We start from the raw sequence: 22,993 nt of genomic DNA, 5'->3' as shown, positions 1-22,993 counted from the left end.
TAGCTCACCCCCCCACCCCGAGCTGCCTGAACCCAGATTATTCCACACAGAATCCTCTAGGGTGACCAGATGTCTGTTCTAATTTTTAGTTCTTTGTCCCATGTCCCGACCAATGCACGGTCAGGACGCCATTTGTCCCGATAGTGCAGCTTTGGCCGCTCCAGCTGCCTTTTTTTATTGCTTCCCCCATGTCTCCCGATATTTTGTCTGTTTCATCTGGTCACCCCCTCACCCCACACCTGGATCCCCCCCACACTGAGCCCTTCCACATTTGGATCCTGCCTGGTTAAGCCTGCCTGCCCCACACCTGGTGTGCCTGGCACAGATGGGCAGGGCCAGGCCTTATCCTGTGTCAGGGTCGGGTGCAGCCTCACCAGTGAGTCCATGTCCTCAGGGTGGGGATGCTGCAGGGTGAGCTCCCACCTTCCTGCAGCCAGTGGCCTGTGCTCCCCACTGCCATGCAGGAGCCTCTGCATTTATTTATTGGCAAATAAAACTTGCAGAATTTTAAAGGATTGTGCATAGAATTTTTAAGTTGTTGGTGCAGAATTTTCTTTTTTGGCCCAGAATGTCCTGCGGAGGAATGTGTGAATTGCATGTGTGCACAGGTGAAGTGTGTGTGTATGACTGAGTGTACCCAGGTGAACAGTAGGTGGGTGAGAGAGCAGAAGTGTGCACAGCAGAAGGAACGGAGTGTGTAAGAACAGGTGTGCGCGCACCCAGAGGCCGGGCACAGCGGGCGCGCGCGCCCATGTCCCCCGTCCCCTGGCTCCGCCCCCGCATGACGCCGAGCGAGTCCTGGGCCTCTTTTCCTGTCGGAGGCGAAGCCCGGCCCGGCCTCCCCTTTAAGGGCCTGACGCCGTTACTAGGGCGGCCGGAGAGGCGCGGAAACTGAACCGGCGCCGCGGCCAGAGCGACAGGCCCGGCAGCTCCCGCCGCACGCCATGGCCGCCGCCTGCCTGGTAGGGGCCGGGGGCAGCGCTTGGGGAGGGTTGTTGGAGCCCTGTTAATGTTTCAAACAGCCCTCGGCAGCCGCAGAGCCAGCCTGTCCCGCTGCTCCGCCTTTGCCCCGCTCGCTTCCCCCTCCCGCCCCCGCGGCGGCGGCGGCTTTGCCGGGTGCTTCGGGGCGCGACACGGCGGCCCGGCCTGGGCGGGGCCTGTGAGTTTTGCTCTGTGGCCTGTGCCTGACGCAGCCCCCAGTCGGTTTGGCCGGGGCGCTGCCCCTTGCCTGTCCGAGCGAGGGACCGACCGGGTTCGGGACGGGGAGGGAGGCCTCGCCGTCACTGGGTCCGTGGGGATGTCCCCGCTGGCGTTTTAAAAACGACGCTCTTTAGGGGTTGCTTGCTGAAATCATCCCCGCTTGTTGAAGGTGCCTTTTGCAACTAGGTTTACTGCGTTGTAGCCCAGTGGGCTAAAAAAAAAAAAAAATACACTTTGGTAGTTGGCCGCCAATGCACTGTCCTGGCACTGCGCTCTGCCTTGGAAGCGGCCAGTAGGTCCGCTGTCTGGTGTCTCACAAATCTCGTGAAGCGCACAGATGACGTGAGATGGTGATGTTTTAACCACCCTGCTGCTATTTCTGGTTTACTTCTCTTCTCTCTCTCTCTCTGCGTGTCTCCTCCCTCTCCCCCGCCCTTCGATGTGCAACTGAATAGCTGCATACATTGTTTGAGTAATTATATGCATAATTATACAACTAGTTGCACATATACTCTTTTTTTTTATCACCCAGTGCTGGGCTACTGTTCTTTTGGAAATCTGGCCTCGAATATTTTGGGGTGGGGAAATTGCTAAGCCTTGTCATAAAAATATGTAAATTTTTTTTTTTTTTTTTTGGTGTGTGGAAAGGTCACTATTAACATTAGCCTACGTTCTTTCAATTTTATTGTCTTTCAGGAGGATCCGTCTCTGGAGAAACACTTTAAAGGCCATCGAGATGCCATCACTAGTGTGGATTTCAGTCTCAATAAGAAGCAATTGGGTAAATTATCTTTTTATGCTTTAAGGGCCTGACGCCGCACCTGACAAGTCTCTTCTTTTTTCAGTGTAATTAAAGGAGCAGCTGAGTTACAAAATAGACTCAGAAATAGTCACTTGTAGATCACTGAAGAGTTATTTTCAAGGCTGAAAGGCCTACATTTTTGCTTAACTTCTAGAAATGGCATTTTTAAGTGTGTGTGCACATGCACGTTTATCCTGACAAAGTTGCAAGGAGCATTGAGTGTTACACTGTCTCTTGCATATTTGTGTGCCTCATTTTACTCTGAAACCACTTTTTGGTAAAAACTTCACTTTTACTTGGTGTGACTTAAACCAAGGCTTGTTTTCAATCCACAGTCCATTATTATGATGCATTGGGAGGAGGGATAGCTCAGTGGTTTGAGCATTGGCCTGCTAAACCCCGGGTTGTGAGTTCAGTCCTTGAGGGGGCCATTTAGGGGATCTGGGGCAGAAATTGGGGATTGGTCCTGCTTTGAGCAGGGGGTTGGACTAGATGACCTCCTGAGGTCCCTTCCGATCCTGATATGCTATGATCCAGTTGTCTTTCCTGAGAACCAAATAGAAATTGACTGATGTCAACTGGCCTGCTACGTACATTGAAGCCCACTGTGCTTTTTAGTGCAGGACAGAATTGCTATGTCTGTTGCGGAGGTGGTGAACAAAGAAATGATATGGCAAAGGTGCCCAGTAGACACACACACACAGACAGAGCAGGGCTAAGCACTTTGAAATTCAGTAGTCCAATAGGCTGTCAGAAGGCCTATTTCAGTATCCCTTATCAGGATCCTGGTAACCCACATAGTCCCTAATTTTCAGAGCAAAGGGTTATCAAAGTTAAGCATATTCTCTTAGATTACCAATTCCTCCTACCCTGTTTCCCTTTTGTTTCTCAGTGGCTCCTTTACTCTTGTTTTGTTTCCTGTCTCCCTTCCCTTGCTCTTTCTTCTTTTTAGGTTCAGGCCAGCAGCTGCAGATCAAGAGCAGTGCTACAATCCTACATAGCAAGTGCTGTGGGTACAGCACTTCTATGAATGAAAATGCAGGCAGGAAGACTCAAAATATTTGAGTGAGGTATATTGAGTCAGCTACTCTATATTCAAGCAGCCTGTACGCTTTCCGTTCTTTATATTCGATTCTTCATATTTTTTAAGCTGAAGAAGTGAGCTTTCATTTGATGCCATTTTACTGGGTTGTTTACCCTACCCAATGCTGTTAATGACTTGCCAATAATAAACTGCAAAATACTGCTTATATCTCAAAGTGCTTTACAGAGATGGCTAAGTGCTATTTTCCCCATTTTATAGATATGGAAATTGTGGTACTGCAGTTACGTAACTTCATCACACATTGAATCAGTAGCATACTTAGGAATAGAATTACTATCTCTATAGAGGCTGAGCCCTGTCCTCAATCCACATATTTTTAGCTACCTTTTTCATTTTAATCTTAATGTTTGTAGGGAAAGGTATTGCTGGCAAAAAGCCACAGGAATGGAAATGTATGAATTTGTTCCTTTAAAGGAACATGAATAATGGAACATCCTGTCTGAAATGGGTCTGTTAATCCTGAATCTTTTCCAAGAAAGGAGAGAGGTATTCTTTTTTGTATTGAAATGACTGTGAAATAAAAAGATGTTTCCAGCAAAAGCTATTTGGTATTTTGCTACAACTGAAACAAACTAAAATCTCCTGGTGATTATGATACTGTAGCATCTAAATCTAGTATCAAAAACTAATCTGTTTTTTTCTAGGCATGTTTTACGTTCACTGGAGATATGTCCCACTTGGTGCTCTGACAGGGAGATAAAGATGATGCTTTTATCTGTTGGCAGGCTAAGATTTTTATACCACATAGTTGTCTGTTTTTTTGCTTTGAAAACCCCCACCAAAAAATCAACCTCTTCCCCACAAAGTTTCTATAGTTTAAATGTAGGATTAATTTGAAGAGGTATTTTAATTGTCACCATTTTAGAGGTTTGCTGTCTAATATTTTTCTCTAAGTTGCCATTGAATCTGTGCAATTATACATCACAGTAAGTGTCCACTGCACTATGGACATATAAAATGTGGCAGGCTGTAGGTGAAACTGGGTAACTCTACTTTCATCAGGGTCAGTGGCATAGAGAAGGCTGGGAACCTTCATCTGAAGCAGTGCCTCAGAAGGATATGTAGGTAACTGTGTAACCATAGAAAAAACAGTGTCCTGGGGCACAAAGCACTGTCACAAGTGTTTTTTCTTTATGTTGCTGACTTGCTGGACTTGTCTGCTTTTGTATCTGCATTTGGATAATTAACCAAGCAAAGTCGTGACTGCTGTTTGCTCTCCAACAGAAAAAAAATCTTTTGATGAAGAGAGACTGAGTCTCAAATCTTAGAGCCTCTGCACATGTGTGTATTGCCTTTTATTGGAATATCTCTTACAATGTTTGTACTTTTTTTTTGTTTTTGTTTTTATATTGTCTACTGCAATAACAGAATTACATGAACTAACTCTTAGCTTGGGTTGCCATGCCTACTTTCAATTAATAAGTGATGATTCTGAATGGTTGGTTTGAATTGCTAATGAAATATAGAATATGTAGTGATGCCCCAGGGTTAACAAAGGTCTTAATTCAATGGAGAGAACCATTGTTTGAAAGGGCTGAAATCTGTGCTGATCCATTCAGTGTGTGTGATTGTTCCAGTGTACTCAGAGAAGATAATATTAAATGAGACTTTTTCCCCTTAAATTTAGCAAGTGGCTCTATGGATTCGTGCTTGATGATCTGGAGTATGAGACCGCAAATGAGAGCCTATCGCTTTGTGGGTCACAAAGATGCAGTGATGTGTGTTCATTTTTCACCTTCTGGCCACCTGGTGGCCTCAGGCTCCAGAGACAAAACTGTCCGTTTATGGGTTCCAAATGTGTAAGTATATCCTGCTTCCTAACTCTTTTATATTAAGTTGTAGTGTGTGATTTCCACTAGCAGGAGTGCTCCACTGTGAGGTTTGGGAATCTATTATTTGCTAAAGGAAAAAATATTAGGTGATGCAACCGCTATCCTGCATAGGACTCTTCTATAAAGTGAATTTAATCCTGAAGACTATGCCAGCTTGTTAGCCCTAGAGGCTGAAATCCTCTGCCTACAGAACAGGTATAGCATAGACCGTATCAGTGTAAACTTCCTGACACAGCTCTACCACTGTACTTAAATAGTTACCTACTAGTGTCCATCCCAGTTCATGTTCCATAGCTCATTAGTCCTTAGCTTTGCTCTGGCAGTAACACATACAGAGCTCAGTTTTTGTGATGTAGGCATCTGTTCTAGGAGTTGGATTTCTGACTTGCTTGTTGTAGTCCACCAAACAATGGGTGACTTTTCATGACATCTGATTTTAAATTTTAATTGTTGACCTAAAGGTTAATAACTCCCTGTCCCATTAATAGCATAACGATGGTATATGGCTAAAGCACAGGCCTGGAAGTCGGGAGACCTGAATTTTTGATGCTGTCATGGACTTGCATGGGACCTTGCCCTTTCTGTGCCTCAGTTTTCATCATTTCTAAAATTGTGATGGTGCCCTATCTAACTGGGAGATTGGAAGACTTAGTTTGATATTTGTAATGTGCTTTGAGATCCTTGTCTGGCAGCTGCAAACCATTATTTTTGCCATTCCCAAACCATCCAGTCTCTCTGTGCTGCTGTTTTAAAATTATTGAAGTATGTTAGTTAGCCTAGAGCAGGCCCATCTACTACGCATCCAACGGAAATACACCATAAGTGGCAAAGGCCTGCGTGCAATATGGACTCGTATCACACTTCTGTCTGCAACTTTACTTTTTCTAGAAGTAACATCTGTTGGACCTCTGTATGGAGCTGAGAGTGTCTCCTTCCTCTTGCCAGACTCTTGCACTAAACTGAGGAAGTGATCTTCCCCTTCACGTGGTAACCAGCATGAGGATTCCAGCCCAGAGAGATGGGGAAGGGTGGCTTTCTGGGAAGTACTACTATTAAAGACCATAAAGAAATATCAGAGGGGTAGCCGTGTTAGTCTGGATCTGTAAAAGCGGCAAAGGGTTGGTGGGTTTTCACCAAGCATTCTCAAAACTACAATACCAACAGGGTGGAAATAAGGAAACCGAGCCAGACGTGTACCCAGAAGCCGCCTCCTGCAAGACAAGACCAAGAAAGAAACCAACAGCACTCCTATGGCCATCACATAAAGTCCTCAGCTAAAACCTCTCCAACGCATCATCAGTGATCTGCAGCCCATCCTGGACAACGATCCCTCACTTTCACAGGCCTTGGGAGGCAGGCCAGTACTTGCCCACAGACAACCCGCCAACCTGAAGCATATTCTCACCAGCAACTACACACTGCACCATAGTAACTCTAACTCAGGAACCAATCCTGCAACAAACCTCAATACCAACTCTGCCCACATATCTACACCAGCGACACCATCACAGGACCTAACCAGATCAGCCACACCATCACAGGTTCGTTCACCTGCACGTCCACCAATGTGATATACGCCACCATGTGCCAGCAGTGCCCTTCTGCTATGTACATTGGCCAGACTGGACAGTCCTTACGTAAAAGAATAAATGGACACAAATCAGATATTAGGAATGGCAATATTCAAAAACCTGAAGGAGAACACTTCGACCTCCCTGGACACACAATAGCAGATTTTGCTGCAGGATGGCTACCTTTAAAACACTTCAGGACCAGACTTCAAAGAGAAACTGCTGAGCTTCAGTTCATTTGCAAATTTGACACTATCAGCTCAGGATTAAACAAAGACTGTGAATGGCTAGCCAGCTACAAAAGCAGTTACTCCTCCCTTGGTGTTCACACCTCAACTGCTAGAAGAGGGCCTCATTCTCCCTGATTGAACTAACCTCGTTATCCCTAGCCTGATTCTTGCTTGCATATTTATACCTGCCTCTGGAAATTTCTACTACTTGCATCTGATGAAGTGGGTATTCACCCGCCGAAAGCTTATGCTCCAATACGTCTGTTAGTCTATAAGGTGCCACAGGACTCTTTGTCGCTTACAAAGAAATAGTGAGTCTGGGCCCTGAAAGGGAAGCAGACTTGCGGTGGGTCTCTCTTACTGGTGTTGGGTTTGTATTCTTTAGCAATTGAAACTAAACACAGCAGCCCAGGAGGCAGGGAAGACATTCTAAAATTAATCATTTCTGTTTTTGTTGGAATGTTTTATGGCTATGAGTAATTGTATGTATTTTTGTTTATTAACACAGTAAGCCTAAATTAGCCTGTGCCCTAGTTCTTGCTACAATCTAGAAGTTAGTCAGATTTAAAAAATCCAGACTCTATTTGCTAGAGGAATAAAAACAAAAAAAGATTAGACTTGCCCCTCCTTCCCTTCTCAAGACCCATTTTTAAAAACTCTTATTCATAAGCTAATAGGCTCTCTTGTAAATTCTTTACATTTTTGTTCTGTACTCAGAGTAAGTAATACATTTAGGGAAGATACACTATTATTCGTAAATAAAAGTTTAATCTGTGATTTTTAGTGCAAATCTCAATTTATCCTTTAATATGGAGGTGTCGTACCGTCATAATGACAGCATGACTGTACAATTGATCCATTTTACAGTGAAATTGGATAAAGTTAAGCTACACTTACATTGAAGCAGTATGAAAATGTGCAGATTGCAATTTCAGTTATAGTTCACTTCTGTTTAATAGAACTTTCCTGGAAGAAATATAACACACTTGTATATCAAAACATGTGTATTATTTAAAGACACTAGATAAATTATACCTGATTAAAATTTAACCTCACCGTTCATCCATCTAGACAGAAAAAAGGGAGTGACAGTTTCTTCTTCTGCGTCCAGAGCCTGGCTGCCAATATATGTAATCCTGAAAATAAATTCAACAAAAAAATCCTCCTTTATTGGAGTTCTTGGAAGTGAATGTGTAAATTGTGTGGAAAGACTGGATCTTCTGGGAAGGCTGAAGTTGAATGAATTGTGCTAAATGATATCTCAGTGTCTTGAAGATATCAGTTCAGTGATTGAAGCTGTATGTATGGTTGCCATCTCGGAAGTAAGCTAGAATGGAAAGGGAATTATTCTACCTGTGCCCGTCTTGAGGCAGCTCATGTGGTAACTTTTTTGAGTATTGTTCATTTGTGTGTGTATGTTCAGAATTATCAGTCACTGAACTTCTATAACTATACTCAAGGAAAATATCAGATTTTTTCAGATTGTCAGATGCCTCTTTAGTGTGTTAAATTCACAGCTTGATTAAATGTAGTAAAATAAATGCACTGCAATCTCTTTACTGAGGGCAGAACTTAAAAAAGCAATAATGGTAGTCTTGAGTAACTTAACAAAACATGAAGGTCAGTAGCATTGCTGTTAGCGTTATACTGTGTGAGAAGGTCTTGACTTCATTAAAAATGAAGGTAGGTAGTTCAGAAATTTTCAGTACCAAATTAACATTTGCATGTCTTGCTCTAAAAACATGGATTTTATCCATTTTGAGATTCATTCATTCCTCCCCCTTCCTCTTCAGATCTTCCTTGATCCCACTTATCCTGTCCTCTAATCCAGGGGTTTTGAAAATAAACTAGTAAAAGAATTTAAACTCAATGACAAACTTTTTCTACCCTTATAATGAGAGTTTACAATGATGATCGTGACTGTCTGGAGACCATACCTTTTTATCAAGCAAGCATTAAATATCAGCTTTAATGAGAACCCCACTACTTCTCTCATTCAGCTCTTGGCTTGAACTTTTAGATCATTCAGCATTGTGGTATTGCTAGCCCACCCTACCCTAGGGAGTGAGTGGTTCAGGGCTGATAGTCTCCCCATCCACCTATTGAATCTTGACATTCTCAGAATTTTGTACTGCAATCTTGTATTTGTTTGCCAGAAAAATACCTTCTGCACTACTTTGAAAGTGTTGGCAAGAAGAAGAACTAATGATACTTAATATTAAATTCTGTAGCTTGTTTGTGTTTTTAAATTGATCTCACTTTGTCACACTTCTCATATTTCTGATTAAAAGTAACTATCGTGTATTTCTTAGAAGATGCTGTATAGGAAAAGTATTTGCTGTAATGTTATTTTGTGCTCAGTATTAGACATTCCATTGCTACCAAATGGAAGTGTATCTGAAGCAGAATATTTGATGCACGCTAATTTTAAAACATGTCCTTTTTCTTACCTCTGTATAGACAACACAAATGTAAATTGTCTCAAGTTAGGATGGGCTTCAGTAACTAAAATCAAACAGAGCAGTTTCTTTTAGTGCTATATTTTGTATAGTTCCTAAACACTTGTCTGCTCAGGATAGGTCAACAATTTCCTCCTAACATAAATGTATATGGTGCCTATAGAAATAGTGGTTAGAAACACTCTGTTTACTGTACACAAGCTTCAGGCTGTTAGAACATAGTGTTTTAGGCTCTCGTGCAACTTAAAAATAATACACTCCTTTTTCTACCTAGCAAAGGAGAATCTACTGTGTTCAAGGCTCATACGGCAACTGTAAGAAGCGTTCAATTCTCCAGTGATGGACAATCCTTGGTTACAGCTTCTGATGACAAAACAGTCAAAGTATGGACAGTTCACAGACAGAAATTTCTCTTTTCCTTGAGCCAGCACATAAACTGGGTTCGCTGTGCCAAGTAAGTACGACCCGCTGGCAAAAAGCGGTGGTCATGTATGTCTTAAAACAGAGTGCATTCAACATGCGGCTTTGGTGTAACAACATTGCCTTATGCTTCAAATCAGTCCTGAGCTGAAGTAATTTTGAACAGGTTAGACATCCATATATCCCTGTTGCCCAACCCCCAGGTAAATGTAACATCTCAGTTCTTTTCTTTAGCAGTTGGATTTGTGATGACTGGGAGAACTGCATGGAGAATTGCCTGCTGGGTGCAAAGGATGCAGACCTCTTGAGATACCTAGATAGACTTGTATGCAGTGCTGGGGAGGAACAAGTGGTACATGACATAGGGGAAAGATAGGAGAGAGGTCCTGGAGGCCGAATTTAGGGCAGTAGGTAAGATATATATATATATATTTTTTTTTTTTAAAAGTCCTCCATGATAGCATTCTCTGAAATGCTTCCAGTTCTATGTGTAGTGCCAGTTTGATAGTCAAACAGCAGGGTCTCAAGGAGACTATGGAGTCGGGAGGAGGGATTTAGGTTTATTAGAAACCGGAGAACCTTTTGGGAAAGGAGGGAGCCTGTACAGGAAGGACTGGCTCCACCTAAACTAATATGGAAAGAGATTGCTGGCATGTAAAATTAAAAAGCTTGTAATGGAGTTTTTAAACTAGGGCTGGGGGAAAGCCAACAGGTATGAAGGTGCACACAGTTCGGACAGACATATCCCTGAGGGGAGGATTTATTAAAGTGGATGCTATAATAAAGAGGAGATGATAGAATTTGATAAAGTAGGTAGGAACTGAAGAGAAAGTCAAACAAAGACAGATAACTAAATATTGACAAACTTTATAAGTGCTTGTATACAAATACAAGAGGTCTAAATAGCGAGATGGTTAAACTTGAGTGCCTGGTATTAAATGAGGATATTGATTATTGCCATTGTTCAACCGTAGGACATGGTAAAACCACTGTACAGAAAATATAGGAATGACAAAGTAGGTCTTACTGGTGTGGGAGTGGCAGTATATGTGGGGGAATAAAAGCGTAGAGTCAATTATAGTAACTTAAATGAATCAAAGAGTATAAAAGAATTTCTATGGATGGAAATTCTATGCTTGAATAATAATCATAAGGAATAATAATTCCTTTAGCAGTAGGAATATACTGCTGACAACCTGACCAAGATGGTAAGGGTGATTGTGAAATGCTCAGGGAGATTAGAGAGGCTACAAAAAACAGAAAACCCAATAATAATGCGGGATTTTTCATCTATCGTCATGTTGACTGGGTATGTGTTCTCAGGATGGGATGCAGAGGTAAATGTTTCTAGATGCCATTAATGATTACTTCTTGGAGCAGCTAGTTGTGGAACCCACAAAGGGAGAGGCAATTTTTGATTAGTCCTAAATGGTGTGCAGGATCTGGTTGTAGAGGTGAACATAGCTGAACCACTCAGTAATAGTGATCATAATGTGATTAAATTTAACATACTGCGTGGGGGGAAATGCCAGTAAAACTGACCACAGTAGCATTTAACTCAGTGGTTCTCAAACTTTTGCACTAGTGACCCCTTTCACACAGCAAGCCTCTGAGTGTGACCCCCGCCCCCTTCTAAATTAAAAACACAATTTTTTTAATATTTAACACAATTGTAAATGCTGGAGAATCAAGCAGGGTTTGGCCGTGGTGACCGACAGCTCGCGACCCCCTCCCCCCATTTAAATACCTTATGACTCCCTGTTTGAGAACCCCTGATTTAACTTGAAAAAGGGAATTACAAAAAAAAATGAGGAAATTAAAAGGGACAGTCACAAGAGTGAATGCATGCCAGCTGCATGGAAATGTTAAAAACACCATAATATAGGCTCAAACTATGTGTACCCTCTTACTGGGTGTGGTTGCGGTGGTTTGTGGTGGGTTTTTTTATTTTTTTTTATTTTTTTGAAGACCAAAAAAATGCCACCATGGCTAAACAACCGAGTGAAAGAGGTGGTTCGAGGCAAAAAGGCATTCTTTAAAAATTGGAAGTCAAATCCCACTGAGGAAAATAGAAAGGAGCATAAACTCTGGCAAGTCAAAAAATATAATTAGGCTGGCCAAAAAAGAATTTAAAGAGCAGCTAGCAAAAACACAAAAAGAAACAGCTAAATTTAAGTACATCAGAAGTAGGACAAAGCCCACTGAACAATCAGTGGAGCAACTGGATGATGGAGGTGCTAAAGGAGAATTCTAGGAAGACAAGGCCATGGTGGAGAAGCAAAATGAATTATTTGCATCAGTCTTCACTGCAGAGGATGTGAGAGAGATTGTCACACCGGAGACATTCTTTTTAGGTGTCACGTTGGAGGAACTGTGTCTGACTAAGGTGTCAGTAGAAGAGGTTTTGGAACAACTTGATAAATTAAACAGTAATAAGTCACCAGGAACACATGATATTCACCCAAGAGTTCTGAAGGAGCTCAAATATGATATTGCAGAACTGTTAACTGTGGTATGTAGCTTATCCCTTAAATTGGCCTTGGTACAGTCGACTGGAGGATAGCTAATGTAACACCCATGTTTTAAAAAGGCTCCAGAGGCAATCCTGGCAATTACAGGCTGGTAAACCGAACTTCAGTAGCAGGAAAATTGTTTGAAATTATAGGAAAGAACAGAATGATCAGACACATAGATGAATACAAATTAGTGGGGAAGAGTCGACATGGCTTTTGTAAAGGGAAATCATGCCTCAACAGTCTATTAGAATTCTTTGGGGGAATCAACAACCATGTGGACAAGGGTGATCCAGGGGATATAGTGTACTTGGACTTTCAGAAACCCTTTGACAAGGTCTCTCACCAAAGGCTCTTAAGCAAAGTAAGCAATCATGGGATAAGAGGGAAGGTCCTCTCATGGATCAGTAACTGGTTAAAAGATAGGAAAGAGAGGGTAGGAATAAACAGCCTCTTTTCAGAATGGAGAGAGGTAAATGGCCAGGTCCCCCAAGAATCTGTACTGGGACCAGTGCTGTTCAACACATTCATAAATGATCTGGAAAAAGGGGTTAACAGTGAGGTGGCAATGTTTGCAGACTATACAAAATTACTCAAGATAACTAAGTCCAAAGCAGACTGTGAAGAGTTACAGAAGGATCTTAAAAAACTGTGTGATTGGGCAATAAAATAGCAGATAAAATTCACTGTTGATCAATTCAAAGTAATGCACACTGGATAACACAATCCGAACTATACATACAAAATGATGGGTGTGATGGGTTCTGTCATAGAGACCCCCTTAGGACTGTCACCTTCTGTGCTGAAACTACCTCTGAGCCCGTTTTCTCTGATGGCTTGGGACTCTAGAACCCTGTCTTGTTGAGCCAGACATGCTAGCCTGCTGCACCACGGACCCAGGGTCTGAACTATGCCCCCAAAGCTGCAGACTTAACTGAAAATGGCTCAGCAAGTACTCCTGTCTCCAGCACCCAGACATCCAGCTCCCAATAGGATCCAAACCCCAAATAAATCCGTTTTACCCTGTATAAAGCTTATAGAGGGTAAACTCATAAATTGTCCGCCCTCTATAACACTGATAGAGAGAGATGCACAGCTGTTTGCTCCCCCAGGTATTAATCATTTACTCTGAGTTTGTTAATAAACAAAAGTGATGATTGAGTATAAAAAGTAGGATTCAAGTGGTTTCAAGTAATAACAGGCAGAACAAAGTAAGTTACTAAGCACAATGAACCAAAACACGCAAGTCTAAGCCTAATGCAGTTAAGAAACTGAATACAGGTAAATCTCACCTTCCGATGTTCCAGTAAACTGTTTTCATAGACTAGACTCTTTAGTCTGGGGCTAATCCTTTCCCCTGGTACTGTTCTTGTTAGTTCCAGTTCAGGTGGTAACTAGGGGTTTTCTCGTGACTGGCAGCCCCCTTTGTTCTGTTCCACCCCCTTTTATATCTTTGGCACAAGGTGGGAATCTTTTGTATCCCTGGGTTCCCACCCCTCCTTCTAAATGGAAAAGCACCAGGTTTCAGATGGATTCCAGTACCAGGTGACATGGTCACATGTCACTGTAAGACCTCCTTCTTCATTACCTAGTAGCTGGGAGACACTTATACAGGAAGGGTTGCAGGTAAACAAACCCATTCACAGTTCATTGATTCTGAAGCACCCTTAATGGCTTCCACTTAACATGTTTATATCAGTAATACAAGTTTATATCTTAGGTCTTGGCTATACTTGCAAGTTAGAGCACATTAAATCAGCCCCGGGCACCCTAACTCCTGAGGTGTCCACACTGGCAAGGCACTTAGAGCGCCTGGACTCTGCGGCTGGAGTGCTCCTGGTAATCCACCTCCACAAGAAGCATAGACCTTGCTGAAACGCTCGGGTGTCCGTGTGGATGATGTGTTGCAATACTGCGCTGTGATTGGCCTCCCAAAACATCCCATAATCCCCTGAAGTCAAGTGGCCACTCTTGGCATTGTTTTGGACTCGGCTGCAGGCATGGGGATATCCCCTTTCAAAGCTCCACTTCTGACAGCTGCCATGCTTATCTGCTCTGGAACAAAGCAAACCATTACTGTGGAATGTGGTGTGCGTGTGTGTGAGGGCGGGGGGGTGGGGGGGTTTGAGACCGGGGTTTCCCCCTGCTGCTGTCTGAACTTACAAGACAACATGCTGACATGCTCTCTGCCCCCCAAAACACACACACTCTCCCCTCACATACACATAACATACTCTCTGTCACACTCAACCCTCCCCCGCCCCCATTTGAAAAGCAAACTGTAGCCACTTGCATGCTGGGAGAGCAACCACAATGCACTGCTCTCTCTGGCTTTGCAAGAGGAGCTAATGTGGCCACGCCGCTGTGCTTATTGCTGACAGTGTAAACGCATGGCAGCGCTTTCCCTGCTGCTGTCTCTGAGGGCTGGTTTGACTCCCAGCGCTTTACATGTGCAAATGTAGCCATGGCCTTATTCTCCTAACTCCAGACATAGAAATAATACATGGAAACAAATAGGATGAAACAGTAGATCATAAGTTTTGTAATGATCCTTACAAGAGACCTTTTGCAAAAAGCATATTCCAGTTACATTATATTCACACTCATAAGCATATTACCATAAATATATGGAGTGTAACGTCACAACGGATAAGAACATAAGAATGGCCGTACTGAGACCAAAGGTCCATCCAGCTCAGTATCCTGTCTGCCAACAGTGGCCAATGCCAGGTGCCCCAGAGGGAATGAACCCAACAAGTAATGATCAAGTGATCTCTCTCCTGCCATCCTTCTCTACCCTCTGACAAACAGAGGCTAGGGACACCATTCCTTACTGGCTAATAGCCATTAATGGACTTAATGGATTCTACACAGGGTGTTGTCACTCAAGAAATATCTTGGAGTCATTGTGGATAGTTATCTGAAAACATCTCAATGTGCAGTGACAGTCAAAAAGGCTAACAATGTCAGAGACCATTAAGAAAGGGATAGATAACAAGACAGAAAATATCATAATGTTCCTATATAAATCCATGGTACTCCCACACCTAGTGTGCAGTTCTGCTTTTCCCATCTCAAAAAAAATATATTAGAATTGGAAACGGTACAGAAAAGAGCAACAAAAATGATTATGGGTATGGAATAGTTTTCGTATGAGGAGAGATTAAAAAGAGTGGGACTTTTCAGCTTGGAAAAGAGATGACCTCAGAGAGGATATGATAAAGGTCTATAAAATTGTGACTGGTGTAGAGAAAGTGATTAAGGAAGTGTTATTTACTCCTTCACATTATGGAAGAACCAGGGGTCAATGAAATGTTTAGGCAGCAAGTTGAAAACAAACAAAAGGAAGTACTTCTTCATACAATTGTACAGTCAACCTGTGGAATTTGTCAGAGGAAGTTGTGAAGGCCAAAAGTATAACTGGATTCAAAAAAGAATTCGGTCTCCATCCAGGGATCGCTCAAGAAATTGCCCTGTTCTGTTCATTCCCTCTGAAGCATCTGGCACTGGTTGCTGTTGGAAGACAGGCTGTTGGGCTAGATGGACCATTGGTCTGACCCAGTATGGCCATTCTTATGGTCTTTTCTGTTCATAAGAGAAGCCAGCTGTTTAGTTATTTCAACCCTGTTTCACTTCTTCTTACCCTGTCTAGTATGGCGATTCCTTTCGACAGCAGAAAGCAGTATTAAAACGCTTACCTAAATATTTTAGGCTGATCAGGCCTCTGATTAGAAATTATCATCTGCACTCCTGTCCCTGCCTCATTAGGAGAAATCTTTTTTTTTTTTTTAAAGGGAAAGTGTACTTTAAGAATGAAGATGGTCTTGGAGAAGAACTATATATAAAACTTTGGCATTTTGATGTGCTAAACTTGCTGTTATTTTAGGTATTCAATATGGAAGCTTGTAATGGGCTGATAAACAATTATCACTTGTGGTCTTAGTCAGAAAAGCACATATGACTACAAATAATAGCAAAAGTACTGTAGAAAATGAAAGAATCAGCTTAAATGGGAAAGAATGTTGCTTTTAAAAAGCAGCTGTCATTTAGTTCTAACTGATTTTGATGCAGTATATATTAAATGAAGAACCCCTAAAATGTCCATAAAGTAAGGCTGCTGTTTCATCTGGGAGTTATAGTGACATTAATCTCTAATATTGCTGTCGTACTCTGGTGTTGGGGGTGTGTGTGAGAATATACATGATGCGATATCGAAATAGTGTTATCCCCATTATGTTATACACATGACTGTAATTCTTTCATTGCAACCTAAAGCCTTAATCCTGTAAATATTTATGCATGTGAGGTGTGTTGATCTCAGTGGTGTGACTTGCATGTGTGAAGTTGTTGGAGAGGGCAGCTTAAGGTTGCACTAGTCTGGTACTGTCAAACAGCGTTTCTAATGCTACAGTTACTGTTGCCTATTTTGAACTTCTACTAATAGTCTTAACCAGAAATATAGGAATTTTGAGGACAAATAAATTACCTTTCCTACTGGTAGTGAATCTAGAAATTGTCTGAAGCAGGGCCTAGAAATGAAGCATTTGAAACAGGTTTAAATGAAAACAAGTGGGATAGATGATCTGAAATCAGTTTAACCATTTTTTCTGAATAGTCTCTTAATCTATCTTCATGTTGTTCAATCATTTCAGTGCTTTTAGGTTGCTTTTCTCATAGAAATTAGCTTTGCAGATTTAGCTCTGCATTCTGTTTCCCTTGCTCCTCAAGTAGTCATACTGACATCAGTGGGACTACTCAAAGAGTATATACTTGTCTACATGAACATTTAATTTGCGGCAAGCTGGGGTGTAAACTATCACATGCTAAGTATCTGTGGACCCTGCTGCTACACACTAACCATTCCCTAGTGCACTTTGATCTACCCTGCTTTGAAATGCGAGTAGATCGAAGTGCACTAGAGAACAGCAGGATCCACAATACAAGGCAGCAGGATACACAATGACATTTAGTGCATGGCAGGCTAGTGCGGTGTAGATTTACATCCCAGCATGCTGTGAACTAAATATTGGTGTAGAGAAACCCTAAGATGCATCCTGCCATGAGTAAGGTATCCAGATCTAGCCCATACTGTCTATCCCCTCCAGCTCCTTATTAGTTCTGAACTTTGTTATAACTCCTATCTTTGTTTTAGATTTTCTCCTGATGGAAGACTAATAGCTTCTGCCAGCGATGATAAAACTATCAAACTATGGGATAAAACCAGCAGAGAATGTATACATTCTTTTTGTGAGCACGGTGGGTGAGTACCAGTAGAATGCGCAGGGGCAAGACACACAAGGCTGTTTTACCTGAGCCTTCCACACTGCTTTTACTGTTTGGAAGAGATTAAATCGTAACTGACTGACTGCACAGTCACATAGATCCTAGCTACACGGAAATGACCTTTAGTCACCAACAATTCCTTCCAGATATCCTACAGCTGGGCTTGAAAGTAACATGGATGTCAGTGTAAATGGAGCTAAATATATTTTAACGTCCATCTAGTGGCCTAGGTGTGAGAACAGTTCTAGAAATCATTTTAGCCACATTTATGCTGGGGACAAAACCGCATTAAATGAAACTTTTCATGTCTCTTCTCTTCAACACACAATGTTGATCTCTAGTTCTAGGGAACTTAAGGAGGTTTAGATCTCACTTCCCTTCGCTAGGTTTGCCATAACTTTATTGTGCTCTAAATTAATGAAGTTCAAGAATTAAAAGGTGTTTGTAATAATGCTTTGCACTTGTGCTGTACCTTTCATTCTAGCTCTCTAAACCATTCATAAAATTAGTCAAACCTCCTACATGTCTGTGAGGTAGGGAAGTGTTATACCTATTTTACAGCTAAAACTGAACCACCGCAAAATTAAGGGACTTCTCCAAGGTTACAGAACAAGTCAATGATAGAACTGAGACTAGAACCCATGATTTCTAGTTTTCCATTCCATAGCATCATTTGACACACACCTCCTCAATAGACCAGTAACTGCATACTGCCTTTTTTGTTTTCCCTGTCATACAATTCTCTTGTTTCAAGATAACGTCTGAATTTGTCATTAAGGTTGTATTTAATGTCATGACCTTTGATTCTGATCTCATTAATGTCATGGTACAATATTGTTATTTTTCATAAGCCTTTTTAGTACACACGGTTCCTCCACGCAACAGATTTGAGAATTTGATGAAAAGCACTATATAAGCGCCTGGTGGTATTCTTAATATGGTACAATGTAAGGATGCTAATAGGGCAGTCAGTTTTCTTGTATCTGATGTCTTGCTTGTATCAATAGAGCAAGAGTTACAAAGCACCTTACAAAGGATCTATTTTATACTTCCTTTAAAATAACAGTGTGTTCAGAGGATATCGCTGCATGTTGTATCTCATAAGCACCAATTAAAGAACTCCTATGATCTTAGTAAAAAATAATTACTTCTATTAAATATTAACTTTTGAAAATTAATGTTAAGACATTTAAATCTACAAAATTCCAGAAGATTTGCTTCTGGAACTCATGTAATTGTCCTCAAATTCTTTTTAATACAAATATATAAAATATAGTGCTATATCATATCCTGCCTTAGGGGTGTGAGAGAAGCACAAGATAAATGTTAGTTGACTTGAGCTGTGTTTAGCATCTTTAAGTCAGAGTTCCTCCTGTCCCCATATTATTACACTAACCTACTGTAGTACTCCTTCTTGGAAGGGATCCCTTCAAGTTTAAACTGTTGGGTTTTTCTTTATAGGTTTGTGAATCATGTGGATTTTCATCCCAGTGGTACGTGCATTGCTGCAGCTGGTACAGATAACACAGTGAAGGTGTGGGATGTTAGGATGAATAGACTCCTCCAGCATTATCAAGGTAAGTTACAGACCTAGGAGAGTTTTTTGTTGTTTGTTTTTTTCCACTGTGGTATTTAACCTAATAACTGGATCCCCAGGAGGGTAGGCCAAGGGGGAAAAAAATTGCTTGCAATGCATTCTTGCTCACTTTACAAGTTGAAAATAAATCTTGCCAGATCTAAATTAAACTGTTGGCACCTCTAGGCTTTATATAGCCTGTGCTATGTCCCTACCCAACAACGTTTTCAGCTTTGTGTATCTGTTTACTTAAGTCAGACTGGGAGAACTAATCATTCTTTAGCCTCCCTATATTATTAATAAATAGTGAGTGTACATATGGCTGATAGGTGTGGAAAGCGGTAGCAATGCCAAAAGAGCAGAGCTGTCCTATCACTTCTCCTCAGTAGCCAGCTCCTCCTTCACATCTACCTCTAAAAGCATATGCTTAAACTCTTGTAACAGATAAGTGTTTTGAGAGGAACGCATTCAATAGTAAATCGGGACGTGTGCGAAGAGGCCACTGAGGCTATCAAAGTCCTTTGGTACCATAAAGAAGCAAGTGAACAGCAGCACTGTAAAAAAAGGGAACTTACCTTTCCTCCTTTCTCTCTGAGGGTTTCTGAAATTCAAAGCTACATGATCTCCTGGTACTCTAAGTGTGAGGAGATAGTCCCTAGGGTTAGCCTTCAGAGATTGCTGCACTCATTTGTCAAATGACCATGTCCCTGCTTAATCACATTTTAGTAAATAATCCTTCTTAGAGGCAGTGTTTTAATGAACCAGTCTGCAAACTTCAGAACTGTAAACATGCATATATAGAGCTGTTTTTACTGTTCATAGATTTTTAAGGTCTGTGATCATCTAGTGTGACTCTCTGTATAACACAGGCCATAGGACACAGGACTTCCCTGAATTAATTCCAGTTTGCACTAGAGCATATTTTGACATTCTTCTCTGGTGTTGTCTGGACCGGTGATCTGCTAGGTCACTCAAATCCTTGACTCTGGGAGCCAGCCTTACACTGCTCTGCTGTGAGAACCCCCACTCCTGGGCTGTTCACGCACAGCCTCTGGCATGTAAGCTGCTCCTTGGATTGTGCAACCAAATGATACTAGCTAATACCTCCGGGCCCAAACACAACCCTAGGAACCGCCGTCTTGCAGTGTCTAGTTATGCCTGCTAGATGCTGAAAGCTTATATAAGTTTGTCAATTTAACAAAGAAATTGATATGTACCAGGCTTGTTATCCCAAGGGGAATCTCTGACACGCTTCAAACCAAATGCACTGCTTCAGGTAGAATAAACAGATTTATTAACTATAAAGATAGATTTTAAGTGATTATAAGTCAAAGCATAACAAGTCAGATTTGGTCAAATGAAATAAAAGCAAAATGCATTCTAAGCTGATCTTAACACTTTCAGTGTCCTTACAAACTTAGATGCTTCTTACCACAGGCTGGCTGGTTGCTCTTCAGCCAGGCTCTCCCCTTTGATCAGCGCTTCAGTCTGTTGGTGTGGTGCCTGTAGATGTAGGTGGGAGAGAGAGAGAGTGCATGGCAAATGTCTCTCCCTTTTATCATGTCCTTTCTTCCCTCTTGGCTTTGCGCCCCCACCCCTCTTTCAGAGTCAGGTGAGCATTACCTCATTGCATTTCCAAACTGACCAAAGGAAGGGAGCTGACTCACTCGAGAGTCTGACAGATTCTTTTGTTGTTGCCTAGGCCAGTGTCCTTTGTTCCTGTGAGGCTGGGCTGGGTTTGTCCCATACATGCCCTGATGAGGTGTGAACTGCCTCTCTGTTCTTGGAGAGTTTTTGCCTGGGCTTGCTTTAAGCCATGACGATACATTTTCAGCCTCATAACTATATACATGAAATTATAACCTTACTATAACATCACTATAACAACAATGTTCAGTGTATCATGAACCCTTCCGAAGACACCCAACATGACCAACTTTGCATTGGATACCACACAATCATTTTATAAAGATGAACATGGGGGTGTAATGTGTTCCCCCGAGGTACAGAGCGTCACACATATCTCTTAGGAAAACATCCAATCTTGATTTTTAAAATGTCTAGTGATGGAGAATCCACCACAACTTTTGGTAAGTTGTGCCTATGATTAATTACCCTCACTGTTAAAATATTGCACCTTATTTCTAATCTGAATTTGTCTAGCTTCAACTTCCAGCCATTTGATCACGTTATACCTTTGCTTGTTAGATTGAAGAGCCCTCTATTATTAAATTTCTGTTCCCCATGTTGATACTTATTAACTGTGATAAAGTCCCCTCTAACTTTTTCTTTAAGCTAAGCAGATAGATCTCCTTGAGTCTTTCACTATAAGGCATATTTTCCAATCCTTAATTGTTCTTGGGCTCTTCTGTGAGCCCTTTTCAATGTATCAACATTTATGTTGATAAACCTATGTTAAGAAAAACAAAGACCTTCCAGAAGAGGCTCAGTGCAGAATGCTTGTGGATGGTGGATGCATGTCACCATATTATTGGTTACACTATAGTTATAACCAAGAATTTCAATACAAACCAAATATTAGTGTCTGAGGTAAAGGGGGTATATTCTTTCTGATGGCCAAAACTCCACTAGCAAAGTTGTCTGTGTATTGAGAGAAGTGCTTACTCCAAACTGTGTGTATTAGTGAGACTTAGAAATGGGTATAAAACCTCTGCTGTTAAAACAGGCAGAACTTTTTAAATCCTTAAACTAGGGTAAAGGGCAATCTGAAACTGCTTATCAGCTTTTATGCAGTGGCAGGATAAACAGCATGTGTTTCCAGCCACACCATTATTTGGCTCTACATTGATCTCTTCCTGCTTATGATTTAGAGAGATTAAATTGTCTGGGTCTAGTGTGGCTTAGTTGCTATTTGACTGCCAGGTTTATTTTTGTCTCTGGATTTTTAACTATATCTTTTTCCTGCGTGGCATTTTATTGTTACACTTTTGTTATTGAAATCTTGTAAAACCAGCTATTGCATAAATCCTAATTAGGTACCAAACTTTCAGTTTGAAATAATAAATTAAAATTAATAACTTGCAATGGTTATGAGCACAGTGAATTCATGCCAGTTGCTTTGCAGATACAAATGGGTATCTCTCTCTCTCTTTCCTGCATGAGGATTTATATACCTAACTCATTTGATTTAGATAGAAGTTATGGATATCGCACATGTGAAAATGAAATTATATTTTTAGAAGAACAGATAACCATGAAATCACTCAATTCCACTAGAGGGCATCTTTTCCTTCAATATATAATCATGTTAAAAAACTGTCACGTTTCTGTATGATTTTAAGGGAATCCATTGTAAGAGTCAAATTGGATTGATTAAAGAATTGTAATTGATCTTTTGTTGTTGTCGTTGCCATGACTTTGTTCCAACTGCAACATTTGTAAATGATAGTCAAAGGTTTTACAATTTGCTTTCTGCTTTTGTATAGTGTCTCTCAATAAACTAACTTATAAATAATCTGGACATACTTAATGAGCAGACAAATGAACTGTTTATCCACTACACTGATAGGAGTACTCCTGTACAGCAGATCAACTAAAAAGAGTCTGTATAGCAATGTTATTGGTGTGAAATTCACTAATATGTTAAGACCTGTTGTCATGGGCAAATCTGATACCATATTGCAAAATAAGGAAAACTAGCATCCCAGTGATATGACTTAACCTTCAACTACTCATTATCTAGGAGGAGTAAATAGTGGACTCTTCAGAATGACTGTCTGAATTTACTCAGACATAAAATTTTATTAGTGTCAAGCCATTTTGTGTATTAGGCATGATGCACTACTCTTACAGGTAGCAGGATAAAGTTATAGTGACATCTCTTACCAGTCTAGTTACAGCAAGTGCATAAATAATTAGAGGTAGCCTAATGAAAGACATTTTCCATGTCCGCCATCTGAAGTGTCTTTGGGGGTTCTGGCTAGTAACAGAATAATTTAGGGGACTAGATTATTCTATACGAGCCACTTGGAGTCAGGGACC

General features: G+C 41.2%; 1 protein-coding gene across 5 annotated transcripts in view; it reads left to right on the top strand.

Annotated features, from left to right (window-relative positions):
* The first annotated feature begins 837 nt into the window (after window positions 1-837).
* POC1A (POC1 centriolar protein A) overlaps window positions 838-22,993 on the top strand; it is a 108,574-nt gene continuing 86,418 nt past the window's right edge. For 2 of the 5 annotated variants that reach the window (XM_077822477.1, XM_077822476.1), the window contains exons 1-6: window positions 838-962; window positions 1,897-1,981; window positions 4,735-4,906; window positions 9,474-9,653; window positions 17,285-17,392; window positions 18,877-18,992. In XM_077822477.1, the coding sequence (XP_077678603.1) occupies window positions 945-962; window positions 1,897-1,981; window positions 4,735-4,906; window positions 9,474-9,653; window positions 17,285-17,392; window positions 18,877-18,992 (679 nt within the window). In that variant the 5' untranslated portion in view covers window positions 838-944. Of the gene's footprint in view, window positions 963-1,245; window positions 1,370-1,896; window positions 1,982-2,954; window positions 3,073-4,734; window positions 4,907-9,473; window positions 9,654-17,284; window positions 17,393-18,876; window positions 18,993-22,993 lie in introns of those variants that run through there. The other 3 variants (XM_077822479.1, XM_077822478.1, XM_077822480.1) reach the window with 3 other exon arrangements.

Source organism: Eretmochelys imbricata, chromosome 7, assembly GCF_965152235.1.
Source record: "Eretmochelys imbricata isolate rEreImb1 chromosome 7, rEreImb1.hap1, whole genome shotgun sequence".
Lineage (NCBI taxonomy): Eukaryota > Metazoa > Chordata > Testudines > Cheloniidae > Eretmochelys > Eretmochelys imbricata.
The sequence above is the reverse complement of the archived record's forward strand: the minus strand, read 5'-3'. Positions and strand labels throughout refer to the sequence as shown.